The 27761-nt window shown below is 43.6% G+C and overlaps 1 protein-coding gene across 1 annotated transcript in view; it reads right to left on the bottom strand.

Annotated features, from left to right (window-relative positions):
- The window catches only part of LOC139554497 (protein argonaute-3-like), a 48461-nt gene extending 30929 nt beyond the window's left edge, over positions 1 to 17532 (bottom strand). The window contains exons 1-11 of the mRNA XM_071367324.1: positions 16993 to 17532; positions 8291 to 8462; positions 7969 to 8089; positions 7630 to 7838; positions 7167 to 7303; positions 6662 to 6796; positions 6138 to 6225; positions 1513 to 1660; positions 1205 to 1324; positions 817 to 960; positions 383 to 549 (exon numbers count right to left, since the gene is read on the bottom strand). Coding sequence (XP_071223425.1) covers positions 383 to 549; positions 817 to 960; positions 1205 to 1324; positions 1513 to 1660; positions 6138 to 6225; positions 6662 to 6796; positions 7167 to 7303; positions 7630 to 7838; positions 7969 to 8089; positions 8291 to 8462; positions 16993 to 17011 — 1460 coding nt within the window. The 5' untranslated portion in view covers positions 17012 to 17532. The remainder of the gene's footprint in view (positions 1 to 382; positions 550 to 816; positions 961 to 1204; positions 1325 to 1512; positions 1661 to 6137; positions 6226 to 6661; positions 6797 to 7166; positions 7304 to 7629; positions 7839 to 7968; positions 8090 to 8290; positions 8463 to 16992) is intronic.
- Between the last annotated feature and the right edge of the window lie 10229 nt (positions 17533 to 27761).

Here is a 27761-nt window from a genome sequence, read left to right on the forward strand (position 1 = left end):
CAGATACTGACTGGTGTTCTGATCCACGCCCCTACCTTTTTGTTTTATTAAGGTATTTGTTACCAACAAATGCATATCTGTACTCTCAGTCATGTGAAATCCATAGATTAGGGCCTAATTTATTTATTTCAATTGACTGATTTCCTTATATGAACTATATGTAACTCAGTAAAATCTTTGAAATTGTTACAGGTTGCGTTTATACTTTTTGTTCAGTGTAATAAATGTGAAATAACAAAGATATGATAATAATATTTGTATGTATATTATGTTATTGCATTGTGCTGAGTATTTAACTGTTGATACAGAGACCTCTCTGTCTGTCTGTGTGTGTTTATGATGTACAGTATATGTATGCATGTATGAGACAGACAGCACTCACTTGAGGATCTCCTCGCGACACTGCCTCTGTGTGGCGAAGCAGGCGATGGCCCACATCTTGATCTCCACCCCGGTGTGGAACTGTTTGCCCCTCATGTCCCACACGCCGTGGCTGGGCGTGGCCACCGTGCGGTTCTGCAAAGACACCACAGGGCTCACCTGCTGGGGCTGACACACACACACAAGGGGGAAGAGTATAATTTAATGTATCTAAAAACACCGTCATGCCATTTGTCGTAGCCTTCACATAAGAAAAGTCGAAATTATTATTTTCAGAGAGAAAAACAGAGGTGGGTGAAATGGTGGTAGAGGTTGACAGTTTGTCAAAAGCGACAAAAGTTAAAGAGCCCAGGGGCAAGAAAGAGAGATGGTGAAGCCAAATCACAGACACGCACAGAGACATGCAGATGAAGGATGATTTAAAAGGGTAGATACCATGAAGTGTTCCGAGCTCACCCTGCCGCCGTACTGCAGCCCGGGGGCCGGCAGCACGCGGCCCGTCACCTGCTCCATCTCGTCACGCACGCGGAACTGGAACTCCTGGACGAACGGGTCCATCTCATAGTTCGCACTCCGCACCTGGACACAGACAGGGGAAGGATAGAGGAGAAGGATCGAGGGAGGGGTAGTAGCAAAACAGGAAATCATTCGTTTTGGTGGTGGATGAGGCGAGTTTCCCCACTTACAACAGTACGTAAGCGCTTTGAGCATCTGGAAAAGCAGTATATCAGTGCAAGCAATTAGTATGATTAACTATGTAGACATGTCACTCAGTAGTCGTAATACCTCCCAGTCATTGGAGGGCGCTTTAGACAGTACTCACCAGCCTGCTGATCTCCTCCTGTCTGTCTGGGGCAGAGCGGGCCGTGGCTTTGATCATGGTGGACGTCTGGTTATCAGTGAGTTTTTTAATACAGCGCTGGCCAGCTACTATGTTGCACACCTGCAAGGAGACATAGGAATGTGAGTTAAAGTAATTTAATACGGTAGACAGCCGTATTGGTACAGTTTTATGCTTAGGGCCCCGAGTTTATCCTGAGCAGATGATCTGACCAGGAAAGACAGGCCTCTACAAAGAGGGCTCTCAGGGCTCTACAAAGAGCCAATGGCAATACTATTATTGGTACTCACCTCTAGGGGCAGGTAGGTGTGTTTCTGCTCCTGGCCCACCTGGAGGCAGGGGAGGTGGGGGTACTTCAGCTGCAAGCTGTACTTCTCTCTGAAGTACTGGGCCACCGTGCGCTCCACTGTCTGACCATTCTCCAGCTGCAGGGGGAACCTGGGGGTTCAGAGAGGAGAAACATGGAGTTTTGTGACTTTGTGCTCATCTAGTTTTCATGTTCAACTCTTAGGGGTGGTTTCTCGGGACACAGATTAAGAGAAGTCCTTGATCAAAAAGCATATTCAAAGGAGATTCTCCATTGAGCTTGCTTTTTAGACCAGGACTAGACTTAATCCATCACGACTGGTCTGCCGACGTAAATCATCCGATGTGGTTTCAACAGGCTTTTCCGTTGCGATGTCGCCGAAGACCCATCCGCTAGCCCCGGTCCGCTAGCTTTCTGAATGCTGTCGTTTCCCGCTCGCCTAGCATAGTAGCAACTACCGAACGGCTCACCTATTGCTGCTCATTGGACCCTATGATCACTCGGCTACACAGCTGATGTACTGCGTTAGTGAACAGTCCAGCAGGCCTCTGTTAATATGTCGGCCCCAGCCTCGAACTCTGGTCCTGTGCGTACCCAACTGACCCTCTCTGCCCATTCATCGCCATTTACCCGTTGTTGTCTTAGGTCTCCCGATCAACACCCGTGACTGCTCTATGCCTCTCTCTAATGTCAATATGCCTTGTCTACTGTTGTCTTGTTTAGTACTTATTGTTTTATTTCACTGTAGAGCCCCCAGTCCCAATCAAAATGCCTTAGAAAGCTCTTTTGTCCCAACCCCCCACACGTAGAGACCTCACCTTGCGCCTCCAGAGATGCAATCTCTCCCATCGTCACTCAACGCCTAGGTTGACCTCCACTGTACACACATCCTATCATACCATTGTCTGTACATTATAACCTGAATCTATTCTACCATGCCCAGAAATCTGCTCCAGCGCACTAGACAACCAGTTCTTATAGCCGTACCCTTATCCTACTCCTCCTCTGGTGATGTAGAGGTTAACCCAGGCCCTGTAGCCCCCAGTACCACACCTATTTCCCAAGTGCTCTCATTTGTTGACTTCTGTAACCGTAAAAGCCTTGGTTTCAATTTGTAAGTCGCTCTGGATAAGAGCGTCTGCTAAATGACTTAAATGTAAAATGTAATGTTTCATGCATGTTAACATCAGAAGCCTCCTCCCTAACTTAGTTTTATTCACTGCTTTAGCACACTCCGCCAACCCTGATGTCCTAGCCGTGTCTGAATCCTGGCTTAGGAAGGCCACCAACAATTCTGAAATGTACATCCCCAACGACAACATTTTCCATCAAGATAGAACTGCCAAAGGGGGCGGAGTTGCAATCTACTGCAGAGTTCTGTCATACTATCCAGGTCTGTGCCCAAAAAGTTTGAGCTTCTACTTTTAAAAATCCACCTTTCCAGAAATAAGTCTCTCACGGTTGCCACTTGTTATAGAACCCCTCAGCCCCCAGCTGTGCCCTGGACACCATATGTGAATTGATTGCCCCCCATCTATCTTCAGAGTTAGAGATAGGTGACCTAACCTGGGATATGCTTAACACCCCGGCCGTCCTACAATCTAAGCTAGACGCCCTCAATCTCACACAAATTATCAAGGAATCTACCAGGTACAACCCTATATCCGTAAACACGGGCACCCTCAGAGATATTATGCTGACCAACTTGCCCTCTAAATACATCTCTGCCATCTTCAACCAGGACCTCAGCGATCACTGCCTCATTGCCTGCGTCCGTAATGGGTCCACGGTCAAAAGACCACCCCTCATCACTGTCAAACGCTCCCTAAAACACTTCAGCGAGCATGCCTTTCTAATCGACCTGGCCCGGGTATCCTGGAAGGATACTGACCTCATCCCATCAGTGGTTATTCTTTAAAAAGTGCTTTCCTCCCCATCTTAAATAAGCATGCCCCATTCAAAAAAATGTAGAACTAAGAACAGATATAGCCCTTGGTTCACTCAACTGTCCTTGACCAGCACAAAAACATATTGTGGCGAACTGCATTAGCATCGAATAGGCCCTGCGATATGCAACTTTTCAGGGAACTTAGGAACCAATATACAGTCAGTTAGGAAAGCAAAGGCTAGCTTTTTCAAACAGAAATTTGAATCCTGTAGCACAAATTCCAAAAAGCTTTGGGACACTAAAGTCCATGGAGAATAAGAGCACCTCCTCCCAGCTGCCCACTGCACTGAGGCTAGGAAACACTGTCACCACCGATAAAATCTACAATAATCGAGAATTTCAATAAGCATTTTTCTACGGCCATGCTTTCCACCTGGCTACCCCTACCCCGGCCAACAGCTTTACAACCCCCGCAGCAACTTGCCCAAGCCCCCCCGCGTCTCCTTCACCCAAATCCAGATAGCTGATGTTCTGAAAGAGCTGCAAAATCTGGACCCCTACAAATCAGCTGGGCTAGACAATCTGGACACTCTCTAAAATGATCTGCCGCAATTGTTGCAACCCCCATTACTAGCCTGTTCAACCCCTCTTTCGTATCATCTGAGATCCCTAAAGATTGGAAAGCTGCCTCGGTCATCCCCCTCTTCAAAGGGGGAGACACTCTAGATCCAAACTGTTATAGACCTATATCCATCCTGCCCTGCCTTTCTAAAATCTTCGAAATCCAAGATAACAAACAGATCACCGACCATTTCGAAACCCACCGTACCTTCTCTGCTATGCAATCTGGTTTCTGAGCTGGTCATGGGTGCCACGCTCAAGGTCCTAAACGATATCTTAACCGCCATCGATAAAAGACAGTACTGTGCAGCCGTATTCAACGACCTGGCCAAGGCATTCGACTCTGTCAATCACCGCATTCTTATTGGCAGACTCAATAGCCTTGGTTTCTCAAATGACTTCCTCGCCTGGTTCACCAACTACTTCTCAGATAGAGTTCAGTGTGCCAAATCGGAGGGCCTGTTGTCCGGACCTCTGGCAGTCTCTATGGGGATGCCACAGGGTTCAATTCTCGGGCCGACTCTCTTCTCTGTATATATCAATGATGTCGCTCTTGCTGCTGGTGATTCTCTGATCCACTTCTATGCAGACGACACCATTCTGTATACATCTGGCCCTTCTTTGGACACCGTGTTAACAAACCTCCAAACAAGCTTCAATGCCATACAACTCTCCTCCCGTGGCCTCCAACTGCTCTTAAATATAAGTAAAACTAAATGCATGCTCTTCAACTGATCGCTGCCTGCACCTGCCCTCCCGTCTAGCATCACTACTCTGGACGGTTCTGACTTAGAATGTGTGGACAACTACAAATACCTAGGTGTCTGGTTAGACTGTAAACTCTCCTTCCAGACTCACATTAAGCATCTCCAATAAGAAATGTAATCTAGAATCAGCTTCCTATTTTGCAACAAAGTATCCTTCACTCATGCTGCCAAACATACCCTCGTAAAACTGACTATCCTACCGATCCTTGACTTCAGCGATGTCATTTACAAAATAGCCTCCAAAACTCTACTCAGCAAATTGGATGTAGTCTATCACAGTGCCATCCGTTCTGTCACCAAAGCCCCATATACTACCCACCACTGTGACCTGTATGCTCTCGTTGGCTGGCCCTCGCTTCATATTCGTCGCTAAACCCACTGGCTCCAGGTCATCTATAAGTCTTTGCTAGGTAAAGCCCCGCCTTATCTCAGCTCACTGGTCACCATAACAACACCCACCCGTAGCACGCGCTCCAGCAGGTATATTTCACTGGGCATCCCCGAAGCCAACACCTACTTTGGCCGACTTTCCTTCCAGTTCTCTGCTGCCAATAACTGCAACGAACTGCAAAAATCACTGAAGCTGAAGACATATCTCCCTCACTAACTTTAAGCATCAGCTGTCAGAGCAGCTTACCTATCACTGTACCTGTAAACAGCCCATCTGTAAATTGCACATCCAATTACCTCATCCCCATATTGTTATTTATTTTTGCTCTTTTGCCCCCCAGTATCCCCCCTTGCACATCATCATCTGCACATCCATCACTCCAGTGTTAATGCTAAATTGTAATTATTTCGCCACTATGGCCTATTTATTGCCTTACCTCCCTAATCTTACTACATTTGCACACACTATACATAGACTTTTTATATTGTGTTGTTGACTGTATGTTTGCTTATCCCATGTGTAACTCTGTGTTGTTGTTTTTGTCGCACTGCTTAGCTTTAACTTGGCCAGGTCGCAGTTGTAAATGAGAACTTGTTCTGAACTGGCCTACCTGGTTAAATAAAGGTGAAATAAAACATTGGGGGGAGAAAAAAAAAATATATATATATTTGTATCCAGGAAGCTGCCCATTAGTCCAATTTAGAGGCAATTCAAGGCTTCGGTCCAGGCTGTGTCAGAGTTAACCTACATTGTAATATTATACATTTTATCCAGAGCAACTTACAGGAGCAATCAGGGTTAAGTGCCTCGCTTAAGGGCATATCGACAGATTTTTCACCTAGGCGGCTTGGGGATTTGGTTACTGGGCCAACGTTCTTAACTTCTGGTCTGCCTGCCGCCAAACTACACATATCCCTGTCTCTCTGTGTATAGGTACTCACGTCTGGTGGCTGGCAGGGCGGCGGGTCACGTTACACACTCTGTACTTCCTCCGCATCGTCCCGCAGTGGGTCACTTCCACCTTCAGACCTGGACACAGCAAAGCAGGGAGGAGGTGCATATGTTTGAGAAAAACTGTTCATTCAAAATTAATTATGGCCCTAATCTATGTATTGCACATGACTGGGCAGGGGTGCAGTCCCGCTCCCAAGGTGGATGGGCCTATGCACTCCCAAGCCCACCCATGGCTGCGCCCCTGCCCAGTCATGTGAAATCCATAGATTAGGGTCTAATGAATTTATTTCAATTGTTGAGCTTATATTTTTGTTCAATATAAAACGATTCAGCAATACAGAAAGGAGTGAGTGAACTATCACAATACCAATATCCCTACAACCAAAACAAATGACAAAAACATTAGCCCTGGATTTCAATAGTGATGCAAGGAGTCTAGCAGTGTGTTCCATTCAAGTGTTAGGTAGCATTCTTGTGCCTGGGGTGGTGGTGGTGACGTCACTCTGCATACCTTTGATCTCTTTGGTGAACTTTACCCTGTGGGAGTCGGTGAGGGGCCGGGGCTGCTCGTCTATGTTATGGATGTCCAGGACCTCACACATGAACTGGATCACCGGCTGGGCCTTGTAGAACGCCGTGGCCGATACTACAGAGGAGAAGTGGTCAAATTAAAATAAGGTACTTGAATGCGGCTTAGGATCCATGTTATGATAGTCAACAATCAAATTCAAATAGCAAGAGCTAGAATATGTCAATTGACAAATCAGGGACTTCGAAAGTAGCTAAGAAACCAATTCTGAGTAAAAGTGTGAGGGATAGGCTGAATTCTACATCATTTGGACCAATCAAAGACATGACCGACGAAACAAAATGCAACTAAACATAGACATCAGAGACTGACTGAGATGCTACATCATTGTCATCCAGACAACATGGAAAGAAACAAGTCCCTGCCACCAGTGAAGAATACGTCATTATTGTCCCTGTTCCTTACAGTCAAGGGAAAAGGCCCTCACCGTCAATGTTGAGCATCATCTTCCACATGGCGGGCCGCACCGACTGGTGGAAGCCGAACCACACCTCCCTGCCCCCGCCCAGGGGATGGTCGTAACCCTCAGGGGAGGAGAAGAATGAGCGCCCCACTGGGGTGTACCTGGGGAGAAGAAAGAGAGGGTCACCTTTCACAGCCTGAAAACGTATTGAATTACTCTACTCGTGTTTTATTCAAGACATAGCTTCAGTAGGTTGTATATCTTTTTTGAAAGAATCTATACTATAAACTACTACTATATTCTGGACTATGAGTGTTGATAAATACACACTCTTAAATTACACAACGGACAGAATAGCTTGTTCCACATCTGGAAAGACACAGCAAAGGGCTTCTGACAGCAGTTCTATAGTACATGAACACTCCTAGGCCCATACATAGTGAAATCTGTAATGCCACTGCTGTCCAGTAGGGTGGCAGAGACTCACTTCATGGAGGGCAGGTGTCGCAGCACCACGTCCACAGCGTGTACAGGGTTGGTGCTGATGGGCTTGTCCAGCTCCAAGGGCTCAGGCACGGTGCGCCCTGTCAGGACCTCATGCAGCATGTGCCAGCTGACTAGCGACACAAACCTGATGGACACTTTGAAGGGGCGATCCTTACCCCCCTCCCCTGGCAGGGTGACGTCCAGATCCACCTGAGGAGAATATAGATAGCTTGAACTTCTATGGCAACTCAATGAATCACCAGAACACCCATCTGACATTCCATATGGTAAATTACACTACAACTGTTATTGTGTGTGTGTGTGTGTGCGCGCATCTCACCCCTGCTGTGGCGACTGGTAGGGGGTTGGCTGTGTAGAGGCTCCTCTTCCCATCGTAGACTGGCCTTCGGTCCCCAAAGATGGTCACCTTGAAGTGCTTCACCATGGAGTCCACCACCTCCCTATAGGGGCACCAGAGAGACAAATATGTCGACTCTCCAACACTGATCCATAACCCTGGTCTTTAATGTGGGTAAAGTGATGCGGAGTACAGTTCATGTGATCAAATGAAAGCTCTGCAGCCAGTTTGTGTTGTTTTGAGAATGTTCATGCTGACACACATATGATAGGTCTGTGGGTTTGATCAAGCGCAGCTTGTATACCTGTTGACGCGACGCGGGCACTTCTCGGGAATGATGTCTACTTCATAGAGGTAGACGTCCATCTTGGGGATATCCACCTGGAAGCAGTTGGCCAGCAGCTTGATAGGCTTCCCCATGGTGCCAAAGCCAGGCCGCCGCGGCACTGTGAACAGGGCCTGGGCCCCCACATCTCCTAGAGAGAGGAGGGTGAGAGTAAGAGTGAGTGAGAATTCTCCTGACTAACACAAACTTTGTTGGAGAGTATAGTAAGGGTGTGCCAGCCACACTACACCCATACTCTACCGAAGCGCTTTCATGACAGCCTCGTCGAAAACTACTCCGGTAATCATGACTTCACAAAACCACACACACACACTTACAACTCAGATGAGCCGCACACTCACTACTCTGACGCACACAAAAAGACATGACACTAGTGATGTGCGGTTCGCGAACGATTCGGTCTTTTTTTAACTACTCTTTCTAGTGACTCGAGAGTCATGGTTTGTATTTCTGAGTGACTTTTCGTTTGACCTGCTGGCCGCAATGAATTCTACGACAGGATTAGCCCGCGCTCCTCCGGTGACTCAGGAGAGGTGATCCGACCAACAAATGCCTGTCATACATGTGCACAGGCAAAATATACTGAACAAAAATATAAAAACGCAACATGCAAGGTTGTTTTCTTTACAGAAAATGTTTGGCAATTGACTAGGATCGGTGGAATACATGTTGGCATATAGAGCAAAAACTATTCTGGGTGCCGTAGTACTGTAGGGAATACTCAGTAGGGTCTGTAGAATGTACACGAAACCAAAATATAAAACGCAACATGTAAAGTGTTGGTCCCATGTTTCATAAGCTGAAATAAAAAGACCCCAGAAATGTTCCATATGTACAAAAATCTTATTTCTCTCATTTGTTTACATCCCCAGCCTCACAACTGCAGACCACGTGTAACCACACCATCCCATACCCTCCACATCTGGCTTCTTCACCTGCGGGTTCGTCTGAGACCAACCAATATCCAGCAACCTGACAGCTGATTAAACTGTGGGTTTTCCCAACTGAAGCATTTCTACACAAACTGTCAGAAACTCAGGGAAGCTCATCTGCATGCTCGACGTTCTCACCGGGGTCTTGACTTGACTGCAATTTGGCAGCATACCCGACTTTAGTGGGCAAATGCTCACCTTCGATGGCCACTGGCAGGCTGAAGAAGTGTGCTCTTCACAGATCAATCCTGAGTTTCAACTGTACCGGGCAGATGGCAGACGGCGTGTATGGCGTCGTGTGGGAGTGCAGTTTGCTGATGTCAACATTGTGAACAGAGTGCCCCATGGTGGCGGTGGGGTTATGGTAAGGGCAGGCATAAGCTACGGACAATGAATACAATTGCATTTTATCAATGGCAATTTGAATGCACAGAGATACCATGACGAGATCCTGAGGCCTATTGGTGTGCTATTCATCCACCCCCATCACCTCATGTTTCAGCATGATAATGCACAACCCCATGTCACAAGGATCTGTAAACAATTCCTGGAAGCTGAAAATGTCCCAGTTCTTCCATGGCCTGCATACTCACCAGACGTCACCCATTGAGCATGTTTGGGATGCTCTGGATCGACCTGTACGACAGCGTTTTACAGTTCCCGCCAATATCCAGCAACTTCGCACGCTGCATGAGGCAAATGGTGGTCACACCAGATATTGACTGGTTTTCTGATCCATGCCCCTACCTTTTTTTAAGGCATCTGTAACCAACAGATGCATATTAGTATTTCAAGTCATGTGAAATCCATAGACGAGGGCCTAATGAATTTATTTCAATTGACTGATTTCCTTATATGAACTGTAACTCAGTGAAATTGTTGCATGTTACATGATAATTGATCGCATTGTGCAATATTATGATGGACACAGCTTTGTAGAACCAAAACATACACAGCCTCTGCTCAACTAACTAGACAACGAATTGTTTGGGGTGCTGCAGTTCAAATGATATTGTGCTCATCACCCTCACGGCAGTCAAGCAATGCATTTTGCCAACAGTCGTTCACAATCTAGTCCGGTTGTGGCCACAACTAGACCTCGTTTCAAATGTAACAATAAACAATCGTATTTGTATGTCTAGCAATCAACAAAATGTACATTGTAACGTGGTTTTGTAGAGTCAGATTGTACAGATTATTTACTGTCTGTGATGCCGTGTCCTCAGTGTCTATCACTCGCTCCCATGTGTGTCATTGCCATGCCAACAGCACCCATGTGGCTGCCACTTCTCCATGGCAACACATGCTGACGAGAGGACAAAACAGACAGACATACCGACTTAATCAAGGGTCCAGCTCAAAAGAAGATGGTGTAATTATGAGTTGGACAATGCATGGTTTTGCCACACAATTAGCCTATACACTCAAACCTTAACTCATACACTGACTGCACTACTAAACAACTAGCTAGATACTGAACCTAAACCTAACAAGAAACAACCGAGTGTACAAGAGTGGGCGGCAATGGAGGTGTGGATGGCTAACTAACTGCCTCTTCTTCTTTCTCATCCTCTTCCATGCACAGTCTACCCACACAGAGCTCTGGATCACGGGCTCTCTTGGCTTACACACACAGAACCTACACGACAAACACCATGTGAAGGTTGTAGGCCTATACAACATAGATCATCAAAGTGAGTCTGCCAGTGTTCAGCCAGGTACAGGCACTCAGCAGCTGTATCCTACATCTATGGCTCCTCTCTCAAGGCATGGTAACACACATTGGTCATTTGGTGGGTGCAAAATGGATCAAAATATTTTCATTCCACTAAAATTCAGTACAACAAGGCAACTTTACTTGGCATTTATCTCCCAGGCCTCCTTTAAGACACCAAATACAGATTAAGATTTGATATCAAACTGGCATAAAAATCAGAAAACATGACGATCCAACTGACTGTGTCGAATGAGTGCTAAGAAAGCAGACAGCACAAATCATATCATCCATCTCCAATCATGGTTGGTTTCAATGTCGACAGCTCAAAAGTATGCCAACAAATATGTTTCTCACAAAGCAGCTAGGTGATAGTTAATTGACTTTGTGGCTTTCATGCGGAATTGATTGATAATTAAGCGAGCCCACAGTGAGTGGACTCCCGAATGGCACCGTGGTCTAAGGCACTGCATTTCAGTGCTAGAGGATGTTACTACAGACCCTGGTTCGATCCTGGGCTGTATCACAACCGGCCGTGATCGGGAGTCCCATGCTGGGCCAATTGTTGCATGGACACAGAGTTCCATGCAACAATTTACCCAGCATCGTCCGGGTTAAGGGAGGGTTTGGCAGGGGTAGACATTCATTGTAAAAAAAATAACATTGTTCTTAACTGACTTGCCTAGTTCAATAAAGGTTAAAAAAAAGCACTATCAAATAACTTTGACACCAGCTGGTGTGGAAGGCAGGCAGGCAACTCCCAAACAGCCAGCCAGCCTCTCATGGGCTTGAGATAATTAGACACACCTGACGGGCTTGCCACCTGCTTATGACAGCCGTCGGCAAACCTAATTCAGGCGTAAAAGAAAAGCTTGAAACTAGATAGTGTCGGGGGAGATTCTCTTCTGCACTGTTCAACCAGTCCAGTAAATGTGGAGGAGTTAAGATGGAGTGTCGCCTTGTTAACGTCCTAAAGCGTAAGTCACGTCACAGGGTTTCTTTCCATTTCCCATGAAAACCAGAACATCCGGTTGTTGGGGTCTCGGCAGAGGCAACCAACCAGCAAACACCTCCGTTCCGCCAGCATGCAGTACGGGGAAAAAATAATCAAATGATCGTAATATTTTACGAGGAAATGCTAGCAGACAGAATTTTAAGAATATGAAAAATTTGAAAAAATATTTTATAGCACAAATAATATTGACATTGTTAACAGCATAAAAAAATATGATTACTATCAATCAATGTATTTATAAAGCCCTTCTTACAACAGCTGATGTCACAAAGTGCTGTACAGAAACCCAGCCTAAAACCCCAAACAGCAAGCAATGCAGGTGTATAAGCACGGTGGCTAGGGAAAACTCCCTGGAAAGGCCAAAACCTAGGAAGAAACCTAGAGAGGAACCAGGCTATGAGGGGTGGCCAGTCCTCTTCTGCCACCCCCTCTTCTGGCTGTGCCGGGTGGAGATTGATAGATAGTTATCTTGTAACAGTAATACAAATAACAAAACATTATTTATAATGCTAATAATAATAATAATAAAAAATGATAACAATAATACAATTATTTGTATAATATTAAATCAACCTTAGAAAATCCCACTGTTACTTAGCCCATTTGTATTGCACTACGTTCAGATTGTTTTTCATATTGGACATCCATAGCGCACCGTACATAATTCCCTGTATGTTGTGTCGCAGTAAAAGCGGGGTCCATTCTACGCATGAACACATCTCCTGTTGAAGTTCACAGCCAGAGGAGTGTCACTTCTGCAGCGCTTAACAGTGCCCTATCAGCCTAAATCCATTTTTCACATTGGACTACATATCGCACCGTACATAATTCTCTGACAGCTTAAGTGAAACAACGCAAACAGGGTGATCAGTAGATGGAGTGTTAACTGGCTGGCATAAAAGTAAATGACGCACATTATCCTAATGATGAGAAAGCTGCAGACTTTATGCATTTCAATTAGTCGGCAGGGCGTGCCAAAACGTGCATTATGTCAAGTTTTTTGGCCAAACAAACATTTATTTAAGGAACAAATCATATATTTCTACATGTTGGTATAACCCCAATCACATAGATTTTGTTCTGAAAATGACATGAAAACAGTGAGACTACCTGAAGAGGATCTTGCATACAATTTCAATCTTCTGTTTTACTGTTGATGTTATACAGTTTCATGAAAAGTTTGATTAACTTTAGTGATATTTATCATGAATAAATGCTTTTTTTTTTTTTTAAACCAAATTGCATCTCTTGAATCAACATATTGTTTGTTTGTAGAATGAACTTTGTGGATTTGGAAAGGAATAGGGCTCCCTACACAACATACATAAAATGGTGTACATTGCAATAAATGATAGGAACACAAAAACAACGTTGACCATTTAGGCTTGAAAAATTAGCAAATCACATAATATCTCATAGATATACTTTAAAATTATCCTATGAGACTCGAAATTGACCTCAGGTGCATACTGTTTCCATTGATCATCCTTGAGATGTTCCTACAACTTAATTGAAGACCACCTGTGGTAAAATAAATTGATTGGATATGATTTGGAAAGGCACACACCTGTCTATATAAGGTCCCACAGTTGACAGTGCATGTCAGAGCAAAACCCAAGCCGTGATGTCGAAGGAATTGTACATAGAGCTCCGAGACAGGATTGTGTCGGGGCACATATCTGGGGAAGGGTAACAAAACATTTCTGCAACATTGAAGGTCCCCAAGAACACAGTGGCCATCATTCTTAAATGGAAGAAGTTTGGAATCGCCAAGACTCTTCCTAGAGCTGGCTGCCTGGCCAAACTGAGCAATCGTGGGAGAAGGGCCTTGGTCAGGGAGGTGACCAAGAACCTGATGGTCACTCTGACAGAGCTCTAGAGTTCCTCTGTGGAGATGGAAGAACCTTCCAGAAGGCCAACCTTCTCTGCAGTACTCCACCAATCAGGCCTTTATGGTAGAGTGGCCAGACAGAAGCCTCTCCTCAGTAAAAGGCACATGACAGCCCACTTGGAGTTTGCCAAAAGGCACCTAAAGAACTCTCAGACCATGACAAGATTCTCTGGTCTGATGGAGCCAAGGTTGAACTCCTTGGCCTGAATGTCAAGCATCTCTTCTGGAGGAAACCTGGCAACATCTTTACGGTGAAGCATGGTGGTGGCAGCATAATGCTGTGGCATTGTTTCTTAGCGGCAGGGACTGGGGGACTAGTCAGGATCGAGGGAAAGATGAACGGAGCAAAGTACAGAGAAATTCTTGATGAAAACCTGCTCCAGAGCGCTCAGGACCTCAGACTGGGGCGACAGTTCACCTTCCAACAGGACAATGACCCTAAGCACACAGCCAAAACAACGCATGAGTGGTTCGGGACAAGTCTCTGAATGTCCTTGAGTGGCCCAGCCAGAGCCCGGACTTGAACCCGATCTAACATACAGTACCAGTCAAAAGATTGGACACACCTACTCATTCCAGGGTTTTTCTTTATTTTGACTATTTTCTACATTGTAGAATAATAGTGAAAACATCAAAACTATGAAACAACACATATGGAATCATGCAGTAACCAAAAAACAAACAAATCAAAGGACATTTTATATTTGAGATTCTTCAAAGTAGCCACCCTTTGCCTTGATGACAGCTTTGCACACTCTTGGCATTCTCTCAACAAGCTATAGGAGGTAGTCCCCTGGAATGCATTTCAATGAACAGGTGTGTCTTTATTAAAAAGTTAATTTGTCAAATGTATTTCCTTCTTAATGCATTTGATCCAATCAGTTGTGTTGTGACAAGGTAGGGGTGGTATACATGGCAAGAACAGCTCAAATAAGCAAAGAGAAATGACAGTCCATCATTATTTAAGATAAGGTCAGTCAATGCGGAACATTTCAAGAACTTTGATAAAGTTTCAAGTGCAGTCGCAAAAACCATGAAGCGCGATGATGAAACTGGCTCTCACGAGGACCGCCACAGGAAAGGAAGACCCAAAGTTACCTCTGCCGCAGAGGAAAAGTTCATTAGAGTTACCAGCCTCAGAAATTGCAGCCCAAATAGACGCTTCAGAGTTCAAGTAACAGACACATCTCAACATCAACTGTTCAGAGGAGACTGTGTGTATCAGGCCACATTGAAGACAGTCCCACATTGAAAGTCACTGAGCTCTTCAGCAAGGCCATTCTACTATTGTTTGTCTATGGAGATTGCACGGCTGTGTGCTGGAATGTATACACCTGTCAGCAATTAGTGTGGCTGAAATAGCCAAATCCACTAATTTGAAGGGGTGTCCATATACTTTTGTTTATACAATTTGACAAGCACTTGATAATGCCTCGAATTTCACGGCGGCATCCCTTCGTGGCCATGACGCACCCTAAAAAATCCATGCCTTTGTGGCCAATAGTCGTTGTGCCCTTGCCCCGGAGTGCTGCGTTGTGCCCTTCTCCCTGAGTGCTGCGCAATTCGAAGCGTCTCTCACTCACATGGCTCTCCATAACGTGATCGGGTCTTTCTCACAGGCTACAAGTGAAGACTGACACATCAGGGACGCAACTGTGCGCGTTATTAAATTCCGAGGTGCATATTGAAGATATTGGAAGAACTGTCCACATTTACTTTCCATGCACCGGTCTCAAAACAGGGGCAGCGGGAAAAAAGTACATGTCATCTATGCACTTAAATAGCGAATGGAGGATGCATCTGCATTGATGTCAGAGTGATAATAGAGTGCTCAATAGCAGGCAGTTAGCAAGTTTGGTAGGCTACTAATGACCATCAGCAGCATCAGAGCTTGGAGAAACCTAATTACCATGACTAAACGGTCACATGGAATTTGACTGCCATCATGACTCGTGACCGCCGGTGTGGCAGTAATACGGTCACCGCAACAGGCCTACTCCCAACCACAGTTTTACCTCTGAACATTGAATAGTTTCTCCAATATGTACATGTATAGGCCTACAGTGTATTGCATTGGGACCATTTGAGTGGGTGGAGTAGAAAGTGTTGCTGGGCATATAGACCTCAGTCCCCCATGAAATAACACCATATATACACATTCTACAGATCCTTCTAAGTATTTATTACCCTACGTTTTCTGTACAGTGCTATATTTGTACCGTATAGTGTCCAGGCAGCCCATTTTTAAGCTATTTGACCACAGTAAGGCCAGCAACAATCCATAAAAGGCCAGCAACACTCAGAGCCCGATGAAATGACACCAACATATACAATTCTACTAAGTATTCCCTACAATACTTTTACGGCGGCACCCTGAATATGTTTTGCTCTATATAGTGATTTGCATTGTGGCCGCCAATATAACGGGTGGAGTAAAGGGCCAGCAACACTCCGTATTATTCATATCCCTTGAAATGACACCGTATATACAATCTACAGACCCTACTGAGTATTCCCTATAACACTTTTACTACGGCACCCAGAATAGTTTTTGCTCTATAAGCCAATATGTATACCATATACAGTGATTCGCATTGAGGGGATTTATTTGACCTTCAAACATGTTTTTTTTTAACCCAAATTGAATGCAAATGATTTCTTAAATATGAACACATATGAATCATTGTTAATGTTTGGACAATTATTTGTCATATCATGAATAAATACAGGTTATTTACACGTTTCTACTATTACGTGGGGGACTTTTATTTAGAAATGTTCCCAAATTCTGTGACCCGGAAGTACTTTTTTGTTGCTGCCGACGAGACGCTGATCCGGCAAATCATCTTACCAATGGTATGTCTGGTCACCCAAATTCGTTTTCTAACCCAGACAGTAGAGTGAAAGGCCTGGATGTGTTTATTTTCATGCATTATCTGATTGGTAGGCTTATTTGGGAGGATCTCGGGTTCTTTTGGTTTTGACTGTATGCTATCCTTTAAGGATCCTTTAAGGATAGCAACTGATAGTCAGCCTACAAAACTTAAACACCAAACTTCAACAATTTAATAAGAATAAGGGGTTTGACAGACAGGTGTATGAATATACCTGAAGTTCCGATTTCCATTCATGAGGTCTCTGTCCCCTGCTCCCAATGGTCAAATCTCAACGCAGCTCCTGTTCGTCTGACGCTATTACCTCAGCGTTGGAGACGTTCCACCCGACCACTCTATCAAGCCGACACCCCGGCTTCTCTCGCTGATTTGGGCACGGGCCGCTGTGGTGTCCGCTTAATTAACCCGAGATCCTCCCAAATTGCCCCCGTTGTTAACCGGCACAAATTGAACGACGTGTCCCCTTCCTTTCGTTAAAGCACTAATTCTTCTCAGGTGACAATATATATATATTTTCAAAGACTCAAGTCCCAGAAAATATTTCAGAGCCTCGGATACTCCACTGCTCCTATTCCTGAACGGTTTTAAGGCTATATCTCGATCGTTTAGGGTTTCTCCTTGTCATTAGTTGCCAGGATAATATCAACATCATCTTTGTTTTTTCAGACCATATAAGTGAACCTTTTGGTGTTCTTCTGCCGGCAAATTGGTGTTTCACTCCCCGGTGCGTTCTCTGTACTACCGCTGTGAAGCGGGCAAGATTAACTAAGTACTTTCCGGGTCACGGATATCGTCTTCTTCTGTGGTATATTGGCGATTGCACAATTTAATGTACATCCCGCCACCTACTGTGCGGGATGGAAACAGGATTCCCCAAAACGGCCAAACTACCAATAACAAAAAAACAACCAAACTACAAAAAATAAACTAAATCAAACAATCTTTGGCTTGTCATGGGTCCGCTTGTCATGTTTCGGGGGACCCATGACTCGACCTTCGCCTCTCCTGAGCCCGTTGCAGCGATGAGACAAGATTGTAATTAGATCGTGATTGGATATCACGAAATTGGTGAGAAAAAGAGGGTAAAAAAATGTTTTAAATAAAAAATTGGATCCCTTACAAAGGCTCAAGGGGAGCCTGGGAGAGTGTGTCGTCTTCTGGCTCAAGTACCCCCTGCAAGTCTTTTCTGCCGCAGCCACAATAATGTCCAGTTTCTTTGAGACTTGAGCCGTACAGTTTATAACTGTGGCAATGAACGCCACAAAATCCACCTTTTTAACAGACTGGGTATCTTTTGACTGGCAGCAAACATTTACTACAGGCTGTGGTGCATCCACTACCATATCTTCACTAGCATCACTTGTTTTCTCAATGAATTGAATCGCCTCCGCATCTCCTATGCGGAGGCGGAACTCGGGAACTCGGTATCCTGATCCCCACCACAATTGCAACACCGTTGTCCTTCTACACACCGTTCTTCAGTATAATCTGTTCGTCTGCACCCACTTGAAACATGGCCAAATCCTTTACAGTTCTTACACTGCAGTGGTTTGGGGACAAAAGCTCTTACATCTTACATAACTGAGCTTCACATGCATAGGTAGGTGCTCTTTTTTTTTTTTAAAGAACAGGGCCGACTGACTTTCTTATTTTTCGTCATTCACCCAGCGGGTCAGACGCCTGGCACCAACCACACCAGGAAATCTCTTCCTGAACATCTGTTGTCACCCCTGAGGTGACTCCTTTGACGGGTGCTCTACTCCGAAGTTCAAAGCAGGAAACTTCTGTTGTCTCGATTCTTTTGAGGCCTACTGCAATCTTCCTGTGTTTTTCATGAATACAGTCAATCAAAATAAGACCACTCCTGGTCACTCAGACAGACTCCACTTTTCCCAGCGCATTCACACCTCAAACAGGTTTCCCACATATGGCATCCTTACTCAACAAGCGCATCCCAACAAGAAGCGAATCGTTATCATTCACAGACTTATCTTCCACTCCAATTTCAGACAATTTCCTTTTTTGTTCCAGTTTTCGACCCTACAGTTGTCCATTCAGGACTTTCATCTTCATCAACTTTGCTCGACACGCTGAATTGATTCGAACTTCTACCATTTTACCTTACTGAAACGTCGCACTCCTCAGCCAAACTGTAAGTTCTCCAAACTCCACTAGGCTCCCACATTTTTGGAGTCCTTCAGAATATGAGTCAAATCAAATCAAAGTTTATTTGTCACGTGCGCCGAATACAACAGCAGTGAAATGCTTACTTACAGGCTCTAACCAATAGTGCAAAAAAAGGTATTAGGTGAACAATAGGTAGGTAAAGAAATAAAACAACAGTAAAAAGACAGGCTATATACAGTAGCGAGGCTACATACAGACACCGGTTAGTCAGGCTGATTGAGGTAGTATGTACATGTAGATATGGTTAAAGGGACTATGCATATATGATGAACAGAGAGTAGCAGTAGCGTAAAAGACTTAGTCCTATCCTATACACTTATCCTGTACACTTTGTTAATGAATAATTAGGGTGAGAAAATGTGCACAGTTATCGATATATTTTATACAAATGATCATACAAAGAATAATTTAAAGTATTTCTATACGATATGTGATTTATTTGTTTATTTTTCATAGGGTGTCAAATCAAAAAATACAGTTGAGAAGATACCACTCCAAGAAAACCAATGGTCCAAACCTCATGTCTCTACCATAATCCGTTCAAAAGTTATTGGAGTTTTTACCCTTGTCGAATGGTCAAGATTAGGATGACTAAATCAATGTAGACCAGAGGAAAAAAAGTGCTAAAAAAAAAATCAGGAAAATGGCATTGCGTCAGCTAAGCTGGATGCTGTGCGAGAATTAAGGCAAACTGACAGGCTCACCATTAAACTCTTTTTTTTTCTTGAATCCAGAGGACATAAAACAATATAGAGGCTAGGTAGATATTGATTTTGAGACATGACAAGCATAATTTTCATATTTTAGTATATGATTTTGTGACGCCCATGAAGTTATGTATCACATTTTATATACACTAAGTACATAAAGCACACCTGCTCTTTCCATGACATAGATTGACCAGGAGGATGGTCCCCTCGTATCGTCGCCGTTCCTCTTTCGGGGCCTCCGCCTGCTTCCATGGCAGGGTCTTGTCCCCTGACATTACCTCCTCCCAGGTCCAGGATGTCCTCCACTCTCTTTTCTTCCGGGCCCAGGATCCCTGCTCCTCTTGAACACGCTGCTTGGTCCGTGTGTGGTGTGATCTTCTGTCACGATTGTCATAATGATGAGACCAAGGCGCAGCGTGAGTAGAGTTCCACATCATTTTAATAAACTGAAACTCAACTAACAAAACAACAAACAATCAAACATAACGTGAAGCTACTGATGTGCACTCAGGCAACTATACATAGACAAGATCCCACAACACAAATGAGGGAAATGGCTACCTAAATATGATCCCCAATCAGAGACAAGGATAAACAGCTGTCTCTGATTGGGAACCATATCAGGCCAACATAGACATACAAAAACCCCTAGACATACCAAACCCTAGTCACACCCTGGCCTAACCAAAATAGATAATAAAAACTTCTCTATGGCCAGGGCGTGACATTGCCGATGACAAGCATAGCCATAGCATCAAGCAGCCACCAGTCTGCTTGGAAATATGAAGAGTGATGGGATTTGTTGGATTTGCCCCAAACATAATGCTTTGTATTCAGGACATAAATTTCATTCTTGCTACATTTTTTGCAGTTTTACTTTAGTTCCTTATTGCGAACAGGATGCATGTTTTGGAATATTTTTAGACTGTACAAGCTTCCTTCTTTTCACTCTGTCATTTAAGTTAGTATTGTGGAGTAACTACAATGTTGATGAGCCATGCTCAATTTTATCCTGTCACAACCATTACACTCTGTAACTGTTTTAAAGTCACCATTGGCCACATGGTGAAATCCCTGAGGGGTTTCCTTCCTCTCTTGCGAGGGCACCGGTATCTTTGTAGTGGCTGGGTGTATTGATACACCATCCAAAGTGTAATTAATAACTTCACCATGCTCAAAGGGATATTCAATGTCTGCTTTTAACATTTTTACCCATCTACCAATAAGTGCCATATCTCATGTGTTGTGATAATTTTGTTGTTTGTTCTGTAACCTGTTAATTCATATGCCTTGCGACCGTGATATATAGGCCTAAAGTCAGAGACAATAAAAAGTCACAGTGGCAGAATAGATTCAACCACACCTTTGTTTTATTACAAAACCGGATAGCAACCTCTGTCCAGTGAAGTCCACAAAGCGTATTGCATGTACAGTAACAGACAGTTACATGACCTACAGCATGGTAAAGCAGGTTAATGCTTCCTACATTTTTGGACCGCTAAACAACTATTGATTTCGAACACAGAGAGTTACCACAAGTCACAAAGAAAACATGAGTTGCTTACACTATTCCAGCACCATTTATTTAAACTTCCACATCATCAAATCACCTCCGCTTAGTCTAATACAGTAAAAAATAAGATACCAAAAACAAATTTAGTCCAATCAACGTGAGCTAAATATGATGTGGCTGTCCATGGTTCTGATTTCTCTGTGCGTGTGTGTGCACCTGCGTGTCTGTGCAAGTAGCAAAACATGTTGACTCACACTACTTGTAGAGAACCACCAATGCCATCCTCCTCTATTTCATGTTGACGAAACGGTCTATGATTCTTTCATACTGTACACCTTTTATTTTTTGTTGTCCTAGGCTACCTGGTTAAAATGCTTGCTCGCTAGCCTAACTTCCATTCATGGGCAACGTTAGCTAGTTAACATTAGCCTTCTCCATCTAGCTACATATTGAACTTCTATCCTCTCAGGCCAGGGACACAACAATGTAGTAATTAATGGTTGGATCATAATTGCTGTTACAATCATTGGCCAGTACGGAGAATTAAGTAAAACCACAAGATCAAATCCCTATCGCCATCCATGGCTAATTTAGGAAAGGGACAATTTTAGCTAGCTAGCTAGATAGCCACCGGAGAACAACAACACAACGAGATTCAACAATTCAAGTTTTTCTGTCAATGACGTATGCTCTTAATGGGATTTGATAGGAGTGATGCCAAAATCCAAGCTGGCTTCCCTTGACACTTTTTTTTCGGTTCGCCAGGCTCTCTCAGTTTAGCTCAACGCGGATTGAATCAATTCTTATATATTTTTTGTCAATGGCTTCCCTTGCCTTCAATGCTATGGGCAGCAACAATGTCATACTCATTTGGACCAGAAAACATCAGATAGATGGCCTACACGTAGAGACAGAGGGGCGCTGTTTCGCTCGCTCAGATGCTTTCTCCTGAGAGGTACATTCAGCCTCTTGCAAATTGAAGGAAAATTATGAAACAGAGAGACAAAATACATTTTATTTTAAAAATATATATATTGGTAATATTTTGGGGAAGCCTGACTTCCCTTGGCATCCATGAATACACACCACTGCTTCTTCGCGAGGCATTGGAAAACATCTCTGGTCTTTGTGGTTGAATCTGTGTTTGAAATTCACAACTGAGGGACCTTACAGATAATTGTATGTGTGGGGTAGAGATGAGGTAGTCATTCAAAAGTCATGTTAAACACTATTATTGCACACAGAGTGAGTCCATGCAACATTATGTGACTTGTTTAGCAAATGTTTTACTCCTGAACTTATTTAGGCCTGCCATCACAAAGGGGTTGAATCAGTGGCGACCCGTCATCCGGGGCAGGTGGGGCAGAGCTGTTTTGAGCCCCACATTTTTAGCAACAGAAAAATGTCTATATTTTTGGGGGAGCTTGCCTATTTTGCATTTTATTTGGCAGTAATACTTGTCACATATCAGTTTGCAAACAATGTCAAAAATATATATATCATTGAGTACAGTTTTGATGTTTTGCCCCACCAAGATTTACATGCTAAAATCGCCACTGGGTTGAAAACTTATTGACTCAAGACATTTCAGATTTTCATTTGAATTAGTTTGTAAACTTTCTAAAAACATAATTCCACTTTGACATTATGGGGTATTGTATGCAGGCCAGTGACACAAACTCCCAATTCAATCAATTTTAAATTAAAGCTGTAACACAAGAAAATGTGGAAAAAGTCAAGGGGTGTGAATACTTCCTGAAGACACTGCATATTTTTCATAGCTGTCTATTTACCACCACAAACCTAAGCTGTCACTAAGACCACACTCAACGAGCTGTATAGGGTCATAAGCAAACAAGAAAATGCAGATTCACTGGCGGCATTTATTGTGGCTGGTGATTTTAATGCAGGGAAAATGAAATCTATTTTACTTCATTTTTACCAGCATGTCACCTGCGCAACCAAATGTCGACAAAACTCGAAATCCCCTTTACTCCACAATCAGTAATGCATACAAGACCCTCCCTCGCCGTCCCTTTGGCAAATCAGACTGTAACTCTATCCTCCTGCTTCCTATGTACAAGCTGTAAAAAAAAAAAAAAATGGCCATCCTGCTCCCCTCCTCTCTACCTAACTTCCCCTCACAGTCCCCTTAAATCCCGTTCGTTTGGCTGCCCAGTCTAAAAGTTGTCCCTCACCCATCATAGCCCTGCCGTTCCTAACCAATCAGAGCGCTTATACTGCACCCTCCCACTCAGGTCAGAGTGTTATCATCATGCCAAGAGAGAAGACGCGCGATTTCTGAGGAGTTTTTATTGTAAACATTACCAGGAATACCTGAATGTTGTGCGTCCATCAAAATGAATTAATTGCAGGTTATTATTGGGGGGTTTCATGCTGTGTAGTAATCGGTAATTAGCAATAATACGTTTGCAGCTATTTTCTCCTGTACAGCTGTTGCTATTCTGTAATGCTGGTGTGCCGATACTGTTTAACATATTGTGTAAAGTGAATTGCCTATTGCTTATTTGCCTAAATGACATTATTGCATTGGTTGCACAAGTGCTTATGCAGAAATTTTTATTTTCTCGTATTGGTAAACAGTCTGTTGTATGTGTATGCTACCTTAGCACGTTTCACAGTGGCCATTGCTAAACTGTCTTAATGTGCTGGGAATGATATAAACATTAAAATATTGTTCAATAAATTCTCAGCAGTCTAAGTCAAAGTACATTTTTCATCAGTAGAAAACAAATCATCATATTGATACTGATCATACTCTCATTGGTCAGCATGGTAGAAATAACCATTTACATCCCCATAGCATCATCTGTAGAAACTAAAATGAGCATATCTTGTTGGACAAATCCAGGTATGGAAATTGTTATTTAAATAAAATTTCTTCCGTTTTGTGCCTAATTAACAGGACCCAGGACAAGCATCGTGATTCCACTATCTATAAGGAAACGCCTATGGTTTTGTGCCATGAGCACAAACCTGCTATAGTTCCTGAGTATTATCATTGCAATTTGGCAATAGATATAAATCAAATACATTAGGATCAGTTTCACTCTTAGGATCAGAGTTCACGCTTTCTATTCACCAGGGCATGCTGAGAATAGTATCAATCTCTTTGCTATACAACTTCTTTACACGTCTCAATCAGCATAATAACAATCAAAACAAAAACATTCTTCCACTCATATAGTTAACATACTAAAAACTTACTCAAATCATTTCAGTCAGTTTTAAAAATCATTCAGTTCCCAAATCATAATTCAAAACCCAATTAATTATCCGACCCCAAATCCAGAATGACATTGCTCAGTGATTCACATTGGTTCTATCACTCAAAGTGAAAACCCTCAACTTACCACACATCAACACTGGCAGAATGTACGTTTATTTTAAAATACAATATATTAAACTCATAATTCTAGTATTACATTTCTCATCAGGGTTATGATTACAGATCAGTATCGAAATGCATTCTTAGTCTAAATTACTATAAATTTAGCAGTGTGTAGAACTCCTCAATCAACCTGAATCCCCAAATAACAAATTCAGACAAGTCTAAATCAATTACGGAAACAGTTGACCAACCCTCTCGCTTTTCCAACTTCCAATTTTTTCTTACTCTTTAAGATGAATTATTTAACAATTGTCAAATATTTCATATCCCAGGTTTACAGTAAGTTTCTCACACATTTCCTATCAAAATGTGTTCAATGAAAACTCAAAAAAAAATCAAAAAATTCCATGTGTGTGCCCTTTTATGTACAGCTCCTTTAACCTGCAAAAAAAAACAAAAAAAAAATGAAATAACATTTTGTTAGTTTCTAGTTTGCTAACTCTTAAGCAATCCAAACAATTCAAATTCAAAATTCTTACTTAACAACTAACTTACTTTCCTTTGTTACCTTCACTGGTCTACATCTCCATTTCCCTTAACTCAAGTTTGACTATTTGTAAACATCTGTCACACCCTAATCTAAATAATCTAAATCTATTTCACCTGTCTTTGTGCTTGTCTCCATCCCCCACCAGGTGTCTCCCATCTCCCCTCATTATCCCCTGCGTATTTATACCTGTGTTCTCTGTTTGTCTGTTGCCAGTTCGTTTTGTTTGTCAAGCCTACCAGTGGTTTTCCCCTTGCTCCTGTCTTTTCTAAAGCTCCTGTTTTCTAGTTTTCCCAGTTTTGACCATTCTTCCTGGCCTGACCCCGAGCCCGCTATCGAGGATAGCGTACATCATAACGCTGATGTCCGGGAGGGCACTCGCCTGGGCTACGGCGGTGTGTGAGCAACAGTCCACAGTCTGCCTCAGTCTGGAGGAGTTTGTGGCGGAAGTTCAGAAGATTTGTTTGATTCTACGTTGTCCGGGAGAGAGGCTGCTCATGAGATGCTCCAACTACGTCAAGACTCCTGTAGTGTGGCAGACTACAAGGTGGACTGAGAGTGCCTGGAACCCGGAAGCATTGTTCGACATGTTCCTTCACAGATAATCAGAGGTGGTCAAAGTTGAGCTTGTAGCCCAACTCACTCAAAGCATTGAACATCCGGATCAATGGGTGCTTCGAGAACGTAGGAGGGAGAGGGAATCTGTGCCCTGTTGCCCTCGTTCGCTCTCGATTCCCACCTCGCCTCCGAAGAATCCCGGAGACCTCGAAGTCTACATGTCCCAGTGAACCCGATGTCACCCGAGTCACAGAGGGCTGCCAACTTGCCTCCTTCAGAGTCCAGGCACCTGGGCAGGGCTAGATTGACTCTGGCTGAGCGCTTACGCCGACTCCACACCCAGAGCTATCTGTATTGTGGAGCTACGGGACATTTCGTAAAAAATATGTGAGATAGAGATATTCTATAGAATTACCGATGCACGAAGTCTTAGGGCTCTGTGCACCTAAATCAATCAAATAAAATAGTATTGGTCACATACACAAATTTAGAAGATGTTATTGCGGGTGTAGCAAAATGCTTGTGTTTCTAGCTCCAACAGTGCAGTAGTATCTAACAATTCACAACAATACACACACATTTAAATCATGGAATTAAGAAATATATAAATATTAGATAGAGCAATGTCGTAGTGCCATTTACTAAAATACAGTCAAATAGAATACAGTATATACATATGAGATGAGTAAAGCAGTATGTAAACATTATTAAAGTGACTAGTGTTCCATTATTAAAGAGGCCAGTGATTCCAAGTCTATGTATATAGGGCAGAAGCCTCTAAGGTGCAGGGTTCAGTAACCGAGTGGAAGCCGGCTAGTGATGGCTATTTGATGGCCTTGAGATAGAAGCAGTTTTTTAGTCTCTCGGTCCCAGCTTTGATGCACCTGTACTGACCTCGCCTTCTGGATGATAGCAGGGTGAACTGGCCTTGGCTCTGGTGGTTGATGTCCTTGGCCAAGTTGCTGCGGGGGGTGCAGAGCTGTTGGCCGGGGTAGGGGTAGCCAGGTGGAAAGCATGGCCAGCCGTAGAAAATGCTTATTGAAATTCTCGATTATCATAGATTTATCGGTGGTTTTTCCTAGCCTCAATGCAGTGAGCAGCTGGGAGGAGGTGCTCTTATTCTCCATGGACTTTACAGTATCCCAAAACTTTTTGGAATTAGTGCTACAGGATGCAAATTTCTGTTTGAAAAAGCTAGCCTTAGCTTTGCTGACTGACTGTGTATATTGGTTCCTGACTTCCCTGAAAAGTTGCTTATCGCGGGGGCTATTCGATGCTAATGCAGGTCAAGGGCAGTCAAGTCTAGGGTGAACCAAGGGCTATATCTGTTCTTAGTTCTACATTTTTTGAACGGGGCAAGGATATTTAAGATGGTGAAGAAAGCACATTTAAAGAGCAACCAGGCATCATCTACTGACGGGATGAGGTCAATATCCTTCCAGGATACCCGGGCCAGGTCGATTAGAAAGGCCTGCTCGCTGAAGTGTTTAAACCGCAGACCCATTACGGACGCAGGCAATGAGGCAGTGATCGCATAGATCCTGGTTGAAGTTCCAGAGGTGTATTTAGAGGGCAAATTGGTCAGGATGATATCTATGAGGGTGTCCATGGTTACAGATTTAGGGTTGTACTCGGTAGGTTCCTTGATAATTTGTGTGAGATTGAGGGCATCTAGATTAGATTGTAGGATGGCCGGGGTGTTAAGCATATCCCAGTTGAGGTCACCTAACAGTACGAACTCTGAAGATGGATGGGGGGCATTCAGGGTTAATACTCTTAAATGTCTTACTCATGTTGGCCACGGAGAAGGAGAGCCCACAGTCCTTAGCGGGCTGTGTCGGTGGCACTGTGTTATCTTGTCCGGAAGCAAGACATCGGTATCTTCGATGTGGATGGTTTTCCCTTTGTAGTCCGTGATTGTCTGTAGACCATGCCACATACGTCTCGTGTCTGAGCCGTTGAATTGCGACTCCACTTTGTCTCTGTACTGACGTTTTTTTTTCTGTTTGATTGCCTTACAGAGGGAATAACTATACTGTTTGTATTTGGCCATATTCCCAGTCACCATGCCGTGGTTAAATGCGATGGTTGGCACTTTCAGTTTTGCGTGAATGCT

The sequence above is a fragment of the Salvelinus alpinus genome, chromosome 26 (genome assembly GCF_045679555.1).
Source record: "Salvelinus alpinus chromosome 26, SLU_Salpinus.1, whole genome shotgun sequence".
NCBI classification, from domain to species: Eukaryota; Metazoa; Chordata; class Actinopteri; order Salmoniformes; family Salmonidae; genus Salvelinus; species Salvelinus alpinus.